Source organism: Manis pentadactyla, chromosome 11, assembly GCF_030020395.1.
Source record: "Manis pentadactyla isolate mManPen7 chromosome 11, mManPen7.hap1, whole genome shotgun sequence".
NCBI classification, from domain to species: domain Eukaryota; kingdom Metazoa; phylum Chordata; class Mammalia; order Pholidota; family Manidae; genus Manis; species Manis pentadactyla.
Window position 1 is genome coordinate 107,506,801 of NC_080029.1, and position 12,567 is coordinate 107,519,367.

Consider the following 12,567-nt stretch of genomic DNA (forward strand, 5'->3'; position numbering starts at 1 on the left):
AATAGCTAACTCTTGAATGTGCCTGGTAGTAAACAACACGTTGTCACTTTAGGAAGAGATGTGTCTCACAGTGCTAGACACATAGTAAGTGTTCAAAAATAGTGATTACTTAGTTTTTTTAAAGCTTCAGAATTTATTCAGTAATTTCTCTATCCCACCACCAAACTCTCTAAAGGAATTTCTTATTCTTAATTGTTAATTGTGAATGACAAGAGAAAACAGGGGAAGTATTAATCGTTTGCAATAATATACACATATTAATGAGTAGGAACTCTGAGCAAGTAAAGAAAGTCATATCCTCAGCAAATCTGAGGAAAAAATGGGTTACAAAACTTACATAGTATGCTAGGGACGTTTTCGCTATGATTGGAGTTAGAACCAATGGATATGAAAAATTAGAGGTCAGTGCTAATCTGTAGTAGTGACCATAAATACAATATGAGTTAATTGATTGATTCAATAATTATTAGGCTTCACATTTATGATGCACCCTTTCCTAGGCCCAGAGATACAGAGATAAAAAAATAGTCTAGGGAATAAAGCAAGAAAACACAGCCATGGTACAGTGTGATTCAGTGCTAACAGAAATGGGTATAAAATACTGGTGATATACAAAGGAAAAGTAACTAACTGTGTAGAGAAAGGAAAAATTGGTATGGATTGTATTAGTCACATAGGCTTAATTTAAAAAAAAGAAAAAAGGAAAACAGGCAATATAATCCCATTTTATTGTGACTGTATCTTATTTGTGACCTAATACATTTTTTAGGAACTTATATTTTTCTATTTTGTGAAATGAGATTATAAACCCCTAAAGGCTATTTATAAATCATGCCATAGTTGAGCATTCCAAGAATTCCTCTTGTTGTCGTGTAGTGTACCAGTTCTAAACTATATTCAAAGCCAGGTGGGTTTAAATCAGTGAGCAAATAATTGGTCTACTATTTATTGTGTAGATTTAACTAGTATAAGAATAATTAAAATACTTCAAACATACAGATTATAAAATTCCTCAAGTATTAGTTAGTTTTGATCAATTTAACAGTCCTTTTTCTTTGTTATTTATTAAGGGTCTACTGTATTTGTTGGTAACAGACCAGGGATTTCTTACTGAAGAAAAAGTTGTTTGGGAAAGCCTACACAATGTTGATGGTGATGGAAATTTCTGTGACTCAGAGTTTCATCTACGGCCTCCTTCAGATCCTGAAACTGTATACAGAGGACAACAAGATCAAATAGATCAGGTATTTGTTTTTTCTTATTCATTTTTTAAATGTTCATTGCTTTCAGTGTGAATTCGATTATCTAAAACTTTTGAACTGAAGATGTATTCATTAATATACTTGTGAAATTTTCCTGTCGCTTCCTAAATAGATAAATGATCATTCTACATATGCAAGGTTAATTTTACATTTTGGTTCAGAAGGCCAAACTATATTGAAAGTCATGATAAAGAGTTTGAATTTTACTGTAATTATAATAGAGAAGATATGCTAAGTATTAAACATGGAAGCAAAGCCAATCTACTTTGCCTTTTTTAAAAGGTTGCTATGTAGAGAATGTATAGGAAGGACACAGGTGAGCAGAAAGTAGGAAGTCCAAGCAAGAGGTGTTGGTGGCTTAGCATTAGTGGTAGAGATGAAGAGAAAAGCACATATTTAAGATATGTGTTGGCTAGTCAGAAAAACTGGAAAAGAGAGAATCTTGAAGAGAGCATGCCCTGGACTCAAACCTTAGAGTCCAAGGTAAGGAGAAGCTGACATAACAGGAGCCACACTCATGGGTAGAGCTCTCATTTAGAACTGAGACAGATGAGAATTTGGCTGTCTATATGTGTGCAGACCTGGAGCCACTGGTGTGTTTAATACTAGAAATGTAACAGTGATGTTATATCTTCCCTGATTGGGACAGAAATATGGTTATGTTAAATAGCACGTTTCACTGCTAACAAGTAAGTGCATAGAGACTGTTCTCTTAGTCAATATTCATTGTGTAATTTTATTCTGGGACTATAACTAGGTCCTGGTGACAGAAAGATAAATCATTCAGTCCTGTCATCACAGATTCTTCAGCTAAGCAGAGAAGGCAAATATTTAACCAACTAATACTGTATGTTAAGTTCTGTAATAATAGTTTGTATAGTAAAAGCTGTGAGTGCATAGAAGACTTGATTCAAGTAAATACTAATCTCTGTAGGACTTTAGGCTTTTCTTTGACAAACACTTGTAATAATCAACATACTCATTTTCTTTCAGAAGCTACACAGAGGCATTGTTTTTTTAAATATTAAGCGTGTAGGATTTTTCTAACCACTAAGTAAAAAAACACTGGCAAAGAGGGAATGAAGGTAAAGCAACAGATTGCCACAGTAGTCCAGTTGTAAGGTGTTGAGAATGTACGTAAGATAGTGTCTGTGGAAGTAGTAAGGAAGGAGTGGATTTAAGTTCATGGCACTTGGGAAAGAGCAGAGTTTGAAGAATTGAGGGGAAAAATTTGAAGGACGAATACTTGGTATCAATAAAATAGTCTTGCTAGATAGATAGTCTGAGGTCTTCACAGGCAACAGCCTTTTACATATCCTCTGTAATTATTTAAAATTCTTTTATTTTGAAGGTAGATTGGGGGAGGTACACAGAGTAGCCAAGTTTCACTTAGCACTAATTCTTAATAAAAATGGGTAATTAGATAATGTAACTTTTGACCAAAGATGTACCACTTTTTCTTACAGGAAATAATCTGGGCATGTGTTTAGGAGGAGGGAAGGGGTAGTTAAGTAACTGAATATGACTGTATGGCAGACAACTGTGTTAACTTTAAAAATCATGTCTTGCAAGTACCAAATGATTTCCCTCATTTGTGGAATATAACAACAAAGCAAAACTGAAGGAACAAAACAGCAACAGACTCACAAATTCTAAGAAGGAATTGGCGGTTACCAAACGGAGGCAGGTGGGGAGGGAGGGAAAAAGGGTTTAAGGCACATTATGATTAGCACACATAATGTGGAGGGGTCACAGGGAAGGCAGTATAGCACAGAGAAGACATGTAGTGACTCTATAGCATCTTACTACACTAATGCACAGTGACTGCAATGATGTGGGGGGGACTTGATAATGGGGTGAATGTTGTAACCACAATGTTGCAGTTCTTACGATTTTTTAAAAATGGAAGACTAATGACATTAGATGGAAAAGAAAACAGATTATCACAATTCAGGGGTTGAGAAATGTGTTTCCATTTGTATGTGAATGTAGAAAACTAGGTGGATATATATTAATTGTTAACCATATTATTTCTGATAAAAGATATAGTAATTTTAACTTTCTTATTCTTTTTATTTTTTCTCAATTTTCTCTAGACATGTTTCTTATGTGAAAAGAATAACCTTTTTTTTTAAAGCTTTCTTGAATACCCTATATACTGCTTCTAGAAAGAATTTCAAATGCATTCCATCCCAAACATTTAGAATAATGACAGCATTGCTGAAATAACTTTATAGCTCCTAAAAAGAAATACTTAGGTAACTCATTATTATATTTAAGCTCTGGTATTTTTTAAAAAGCCATTCTCATAGCTTTGCAGATATACCTCTATACTTACATGAAATCTCATAGCTAAAGATGGTTATAACTTAATTTCTTAGGACTATCTTATGGCATTATCCCTACAACAAGAACAGCAGAGCCAAGAGATCAGCTGGGAACGGATACCTGAAGGAATCAGCGATTCAGAACTCGCCAAGAAACTGCAAGAAGAAGAAGACAGGCGGGCTTCTCAGTATCTCCAGGAGCAAGAACAAGCCGCAGCCGCTGCTTCCGCCCCCTCGCGGGCCCAGGTGACGCCTGCTCTTGGGTCCTTCGGCGCCGTGATCACTTTAGCTATTAGGCTATTCATGCCCAGATAAAACATTTTAAATTAGGTATTGACTCTGCAGTTATACTAGCATTTTAGCACCCGTGGGTTTGAGGACATTGTCATAAATTTGTGATAACCTTAATACATTTCTTATTTAGTGAAATTACTTTTCCTGAGGTTCTGAGGGCAAGATTTTTCAAATTTATTATTTTAAGTTCTTAATAGCTGCAAAGAACATAAACTAGTTTGAATAAAGTCTTTTCTGTCAATTAGAGGGCAGTAAGAGATATTACTGAAAAGAATGTTAGACTTCAGAACCAGACAGACACGGATTTATTTGCTTTTTCTCCTCTGTCTCCCCCTTACTGGTTGCAACACCAAGGACAGAGTCCTCCGCCTCTCTTAGCCTCGTGCTCCCTATCTGTAAAACACAAGATAATACTTAACTCCTAGGTTTGTGGTCAAGAACAAATATTAGCACTTAACCCAGTGTCTGACATGTACTAAGTGTTCAACAAAAACTATCTCCTTTCCACTTGTCACTTTTCCTAGTTAATGTTTTAAGCACTGAAAATGTGACTGTTAAGTGGGCTCCTATATTTTAAATCTCATTTCATTAGTGTAAGAATTATACTCAAATTGTTCCTTTGATTTGGGTATATAAGAAAGCAAGATGCCCTTTAAGGTCTCATGAAACTTTAAATATAAAAGTCTCCATTAAAGTAAGTATAGCATTTCTATTTCCAGCTAAAATATTGACTACTCCAGGCTTAAAAGTTAAAACCTACCATGTTATGATTAGCTTTTCTCTAAAAAAGTTGTCCTATTTTACAAAATATTCTTATTTCACGCTCGTAGTCCTCCATATTTTTTCCCCATTGAAAATCTGTTTATTACAGTATTTAATGAGGTTTTAGAGAACTATTGTAGTTTACCAAGAGGTGTCACTTTCTTTAACATTTTCTAAACTTTAACACATTTGTTAAATATTTATTTCTTAAATTTGAGGCTTCAGGTAATGTAATCTTACATTTATTTGTTGTTTGAAAGTCCATTACTTAGAATAATGGATATGTTAATTGTATCTACTCAGAATGGTAGAAGCAGTCACTCAGATACCACGTAACACAGCAAGTCTATGCACAATAGCTGCTTCTTCCATTAATGGTTCCTTTCACTCTTACAGTTTTTTCTTTCTAGCTAACTATGATTAAGCACTTCAGAAACGTTGAGGTAATATTTCACTATTTATTTTTCCTAAAGCAGAGCCAGCCAGCACAAGCCTCTCCATCAAGTGGAAGACAATCTGGGAATAGTGAACGTAAACGAAAGGAACCGCGAGAAAAAGAGAAAGAGAAAGAAAAGGACAAAAATAGCTGTGTCATTTTGTAATAAGCATTGGATTCTTTTGGAACCATCTATCTATCTTGAGAAACAAAACAACAGGAGGAAAGGAAGAAAAACCGATAAATACCGTCTGTGCCTGATTTCCCAATGGATTTGTTCATGTTTTTCAGGGGAAAGGTTGTTACTTAGTCACAATCAGACTTTTACAAGTCACACAGTACACTTTATGAGCTGGAGTTTGATGTTACAAGTTGGAAATGCTGTGTGTTGTCATTCATGAAAAATACTGCACTTGTAGCCAAATAAGCAAATCACAGCAAATTTTGTGTCATAGTGACATTCATAACTCACATCAGTTAGTAAGCTATTTTATCTTCTGTTCTAACAATGAGTGGAAGTAGTTGATTTTGTCTGATTCCTTCCTGAAATCTAAATATTAGCACAGTAGTTTCTGAAATTAATTTTTACAATACTAAATTATGATCTAATTCACAAGAAACCAGGGGATTAATAAAGGGGTTTAAAAAGAAAAAGAAGAAAAAAAAATAACAGGAATAAACAACTCTTAATGTTATATTAGACTAGTTCAGCCCTTGAGCAGCTTTATGTTTCTTTAGGAATGTACATTTTAGGTATTATCTTGAGAACTGATAATGGAGTTAATCCAAATAATTTAATTTGGATTTAATTTAGATAGAAAAAATATTTGTTTTTCTTTCCAATAGCAAAAAAATTACACAACACTAATATCGTATCAAAAACAGATACAGATGTTAATGACTTTGTAGTTTTGTGCAATTTTGAAGAATTTTGAAATCTTTAATATAGGTAACTTGTACCACAGTTACTATTTATTGACTGTGATAAGTAAGTGTAAGGAGGAAACCACAGTGGATCCTAGGTCTTGTAAATATAGGGATGTAGAAAAGCAGATAGTTCAGTGTCTACCTTTTTCTAGCATTACCTTGAACCTTAAAATTTAAATCATGTTTATTTGCTAGAAAATTAAGTATACTTACTAAAGCCAACAATAAAGCACATTTCTGAAAGGAAGTTAGAGATAATCTGAGTCTAGTGGAAAAGTATTAATAAAAATCTGTTTGAGAACAGGAAGAATTTTAAGGAGTTTATGTAAAAGCAATCAGATTTTTTTAACTTATGGGAACCAAATAAACCTATAACATCTTTAGTGTTTATAGGATTCAGAAAGATTATTTATTGAACTTTATTATGAAGCAACACATATTTTCCTGTATTTCTAGATATAGTTTGAAAAACTATCCTTAATAGTCCTTTTATATCCTTTATATTTAAAAGTTTGTTTTAGTCATTTTTGAAAAGACTGTTGCTGCTGCAAGTAGTTATGTGATTTACATTATAAGCTCCAGTAAATTTGAAGAGCATCTTTATCTAACTTGAGCATCTGCTTGGAGAATGTTTTTGTGGTCTGGGGAGACAATAGACTACAAAAAAATGTGGTCTAAATTTTTTAAGCTATGTCTTTAACATTCTCCATGATCCAAGACCAGTTATAGGATGAGTCTATATGTAAAAAGTAAAGTCTTATTTATGAAAGGAATTATTCTAAGGGAAAAATTAAAATCCAGGGTCAAGCTATATCTTTTATGTCCTGTATTGCATGTCTGTTTATCTTATACCATTTGTTATTCCTTCAAATTTTCTATGTTAGCATGATAAATCATCAGAGAACCTGTTTGGGGTATAATACTTTGATACAAAATATTTCATGAGTTTCTTGATAATAACCCAGAATATGCATACACTGGTAAAGTAATTAAATGTACTACAAAATCCTCTGTTGGCTCAAACAAGTTGACCTTAATCCAGGTTTACTCTTGATATCACTGCTGGTTGAGGGAGGAAACTCAAATCTCAGGGTTTGTTTTTCCCAGAACAGATAGTAGTGACAGTGCATTATATTTTAATATGAAAAACAAAACAATAAATCCTGAGAAATTTTTAAAGCATATTTGAGGCATATTTTTCCATAATTATTATCTATTTATTGCCCTTGAAAAATATATGTATAGAAGTTACTCTTCTGTTACTTGTTACTATCTTCTTAATTTGTTCCAAAGATTATACTGCCATTCTTCATTCCCTCTGAAAGAAAAAAAAACAAACTCAAAACCAGCAGTGCTGCTATCAGATATATAGATATCAATGTATACTGATAAGAAATAACTAAAAAATGTAATGTGTTTATTAATTCAGCCTTTTTCTATTTAATATTTCCAAGTTAGCCTTTCTTACATTCCTGAAATTCAGTTTGATATACCAAGAGTAATAATGATAAAATGTTCACTTTGATTACTGTGGGGAAAAAATTAAACGTTAAATTCTATTAAAACAACTTCTCAGATATACTGGTTTCCCACCATTGAAGGTTATAAAGAATTTAGAGCTATCATGTCTTTGTTTTCTTATATTTTAGTTAAGGCAATGAATTACATATTCAGACATTTCATTGCTGGTTTGGGTACATTGGAATTTGATAATGCTATATTAACGTCTTTTCTTCACAGTATTTTATAATACTTGAAAATTGTTACATGTACACTGCTAGCAGAAGTTGGAGCTTAAGTATTTTTGTTTTTAATATTTATAGGCTAGATTGGGGGAAATTTGCATCAAGCAATCACCATTAGAGCTAGCAAAAGAGTTACATGAATGAATGGATATGGTCACTGCACTTCCTTGTGCTTTCACGGCCTATTCCTTAAGGTTAGTGACCAGTCTTTGTTAACAATATGAACATTTTTCTCTGTGTCTAATCCCACTGAATCAATAGTGCTGTGATTTACAATAGGTTATCAACACTTACAAGTACATGTGTATGCGTGTGTGTGTTTGAAGCAAGGATCCTATCTAACTTATATTAGATTCTCAAAGGAATGTGGGAACTTTACCTCAAATTTAAGAATTAAATTATTTTAAGAATACACACTAAGTAGCTGGAGGCAGCTAAAATGGACATTGGCTGCTTCCTATAATGTGCTGGCCACTGTGCTTAGTTTAGGTAAAGTAACTTCTTCCATTTTTCAAGGCTCAGGTTAGTAGTTGAATGAGACATAGATTTATGGTTAGGATTATGCCTTGGAATATATTTTGTTTTATTGTCTCACATTTCCAGTACTTGACTACTAATCCCACATTATGTTTCAGTTCTTCCTCATGCTTCCTGATCTTCGCTTAAGTAAGCAAGTTAGCATCAGAGATCAGTTGACTGAACCCAACATGAACCATTTTGTATTTGCATAAAACCTTAACATTTTGTTTTCAGTGAATCCCAACTCAGTTCACTAAGAGAAGATCTCAAGAAGAAAAAGGACTAGAAGTCAAACAGATGTTTGAGGAAAGGACTGTTGGGGTCCCAATATTAATGTTGGCATATGAAGCAGATACTTGTAAAATGCTGCTGGAGAAAAAGCAAGGGCAAGAATTTCTAGAATTATCCTCAAACAGTATCACTTATTTAAACATTTTTTTGAAAAGCAAAAAGCAAATTGATCACACTTCACTTAACTTTCCTATTCAATGTACCAATTATTTTTAAATAGGATAGAAAGCTTATGGACTTTACCTATCACACAGTACTTTGGCATACATCTTAAAACTGTAATTATAAACTTCCCGATGTTTGATAAAATAAGGTGGAGGCATTAAAGATAGTATAAAATTTGTATTTTAAGGAGTGGAAATATGGAATTCTGAATCACTTTATGTCTAAAACCAGGCTTCTGTCTTTGAGGGCAAACTTTCTGTGCCTCAGTTTACTCCAAATATGTAAAGAATGTTCATTTTTTTTAGTGCTTTGCACTTCTGAATAAAGGACATAGTAAAAGGCCAGAGTATTAAGTAATCATAAATACTACGCATCTTTTGTTCTTGAATGTGCATATTTTTTTTTGCAATGGCAGTATTTCTTTAGTTTTTTTAATGGTATCAACATTTGTAGAATTGTCTTGTCTTTGAGTATGTCATAATCTCAACAGTGTCAACAACTCCTAAATTGTATTTTACAGTTGATTTTGTGTTCTGTTGACTGTGCGGTCAAAATCGAGCACTTTTGAACTATGAAAGCATTAGAAAATGATTTCTCCCAGTATCTTCCATATATCTAAATATTTTATTTCTCTTTGCCTTTTCCTCCATGGAACAAAGTACAGTGGTATCAGTTACCAATACATATATATGTGTAGACTTTTTGCATTGATGGAATTCATTTAGGTCTCTCAAATACTGTCATTTTTAGGTTTGTTTAAATTATTTGTTTGTTAACCAAGTGTAAATGTTACTTGATTATGTATAATTAAATTCCTTTTAGAAAGTTAATGAAAATTGACTCATCAGAATCAGGAGTTCTTAGGTTCCCTGGTAATGCAATGTATTTTTTTTTCTTTTTCAATCAATGTTCAACACTTCTAGAGCTGTTGGGAAAACATAAAGAATTGAGGTTTCTCTTTAAAACAAACTAAAGTTTAAAATTGGAGGCTTTCTGAACAAAATTAATTACAAAAACAGAGATAATGGAGTCTGAGGGACAAATTGTAGGACCCTCATAAGTTTAACATATTTTGAAGATATATCTTAATTTAATTCTCTTGCTTAACCCCTGTTTTGCTGTTACAGAGTTTAATAAGTTGTGATAGACATACATTTTTACATGAAAGATTCTACTTTCTGATTTTACTTTTTTCATCTCAGAAAAGTTAAACTCAAAAAATAGGGCAAAAGTCTTCAACTATTGCCTCAGGTTCAGCTTTGTCCTCTTGTCCTGAGAAAGGAGGAGATTTACATTTGTTTGCTTATAAAATATTTTTTAGGGTGTAGTAATATCCCAGATAAAGGTTCGAAATACCATGGTAAAAATACAAAGCCTAAAGCTTCAAACCACAGATTTAAAGAACAAAAAAATGGAATATTATTGTACATTATATCCCTACTTCACCTAATAATTAATTTTAAGAGTTTCTTCAAATCACTTAATAATTTTTCATCATTAACGTGAAAAACTTTATATCCATCCTCACTGTAATGTCCTGCTCTGAGAGGGAGGGATAACTCATAAATTACCCACAGGGATAACTCATAGGATACACAAAGCAAAATTCTTCTAAGGGTGATCCTGACTTCTTTGTCTCTAGTAGTTAACAGCTTTAAAGTGGAAGTCAGGAAACTGAAATGCCCATTTAAATTCCCAAATCAGTGACCTGTCCAAATGGGTATTGTAGCTGAAATATCCTACAGACTACTTCTAACTAAAGGAATGTATTTTAAAACTAAAAGTCTTTGAAGATATGTCCTGTGTGTCTCTCAATTTTATCAGGTTTTGCTGTTCTTTGTTATATCTTAGTTAAATTAAATAACCATTTTTTCCCCGGAGTGCATAGGATATCTCAGCTTTGTGGATTTTTAAAGATGAGAATTTGAAAAGCTTCCAGTGGTTGTTGGTAGAAGGCTATCTTCCTCATTAAAATGACAACTATTGTTATCACAGATCCGCAGAAGTAGGACAATATGATAGAAAATTGACATTTAAGTGCTGCACAACAGTCAGCAAAAGGCATAATCTTCACTTGTGAAACTTCAGAGGAACCTGAAAGTCATAACCTAAAGTTAGTGCATGTGAATCTTTTTCCTTGAATTGCGCAGAATAATTGGATTGTGGCACATATTTGGGGAGTAACAAATAAAATGGTATGATGACTGCAGAGAAAGTGACCTTGAAATACAGCAAGAAGAAACAAGAACTCTTCTTTATTGTCAGACTCCACTTTATTGTCAGACTATTTGGGTCAGGAAGTTGCTATGATATATCACACAATATGTCAGGCCAAGATTGGCCAATTGAAATAGTTTTCAGAGTTTAAACATTAAGTCTACGTTTAAGTACCTATTGTTTTCTCCTCCTTGCCGACCTTAATGTCCATTCCACTTCTGAAATGATCTGTTTTGCTTTATCACCAGCTATAATTCCAGTTTAAGAGAAATAGCAACCCTAGAAGTTGATAGGAAAGAGCATTAAATACATTTTTTTTAATAAAGACACCTAAAGGCATCTACCAAGCTCAGAATTGAGATGATTCTATGAAAGAAAATTGTTTTAAGTACTAATTATGCTAAAACTATTTAATTCTAAAATCTATGTCTTTAAAAAGTGTCAGAAGTTTGACTTTCAGATGATAGTCTTTAAAAAGGCTTATTAAACAAATGGAAAAGTATAAAGTATTTCCAACAATTACTCAGTATTATTCAACATTTAATTTCATGTTTGTTATTGTACCACAAGAATAGTGTCATTCTTGGATTAAAATGTTGAATTTTTTGTTAATATACTTAAAACTGTAACTAGTGATAACACCCTTACTATTTTTTATTATAGATTATATTTTATTTCAATAAACTTTGATATTTAGACCAGTCTTTCTGCTATGTATATTCATCTCATGAAGCTATTTCTTACAAATCTAAGATAAATAAGGAAATGGGGAATTGACATACTGATTCACATTTACCTATGATTAGCTCTTAGGATGTTTGAACCAACTCTTATTAAAGACAGAACTTTCCCCCCCAAAGGCAGTTAACAAAGAAACAATGAACTTTGTACACCATGCAACAGTTAACTACCTAGTCCCAATGACCGATTTGTTCTATCTGATACTCATGTCCTCTCGGAGGTCTACATTGGAAGGAACTAAGAAAGGATCATTTTCTATTTACACCTAGCCAATCCTAATGTGAGGTTTCTGTCCAACAATTTAATGTCTGAACCAGCTAATATCTGACGTTCTTCTGTGAAAACTTTCTTAGTTCCGAGCCTCTGGGCAGAGTCACTCATACTAGAGTGTTCGCTGGCCGCCTCTCCCAGCGCTGCAGCTAGACTGTGAACCCTTTAAGGACAAGGATCATGTCTTGTCTTGATTTTTCTGGGCACATTACATCATCAGTGGCATTTTAAATGAATTCGAATAGTTACTGCTTGTCTCTCCTTTAAGTAAGTTGGGTTATTGAATCAGTTTTCTCCTTGAGCATAAAACTTACACAGATAAAGGACACTAAAATCCTTCATTTTTTATGTCCCACCCGCACAACCCTGCCGTCTGATCTTCTCTGGGTATCATCCTGTGTCCTCCTGGAGCCAATAGAAGAATGCCTGGGGAACAACAGGGCTCTGCAAAACTGAGGTGAGCAGGATTGTTCTTCCCCCATTTCATACCCTGCTTGTAAGGTATCTTTCCTCACTATATATTATATGAAGTAGGGACTTTTTAATTTGTTGGGGCTGAGATTTGAAGCCAAGCAGTCTGACTCCACAGAGGCCCCAGCACTCACAGATAT

At 33.4% G+C, this 12,567-nt stretch overlaps 1 protein-coding gene across 2 annotated transcripts in view; it reads left to right on the forward strand.

Annotated features, from left to right (window-relative positions):
- The window catches only part of MINDY2 (MINDY lysine 48 deubiquitinase 2), a 74,099-nt gene extending 62,453 nt beyond the window's left edge, over positions 1-11,646 (forward strand). Inside the window, exons 7-9 of one of the 2 annotated variants that reach the window (XM_036903017.2) lie at positions 1,071-1,244; positions 3,644-3,835; positions 5,119-11,646. In XM_036903017.2, coding sequence (XP_036758912.1) covers positions 1,071-1,244; positions 3,644-3,835; positions 5,119-5,247 — 495 coding nt within the window. In that variant the 3' untranslated portion in view covers positions 5,248-11,646. The remainder of the gene's footprint in view (positions 1-1,070; positions 1,245-3,643; positions 3,836-5,118) is intronic. The other variant, XM_057488846.1, reaches the window with a different exon arrangement.
- Positions 11,647-12,567: the final 921 nt, after the last annotated feature.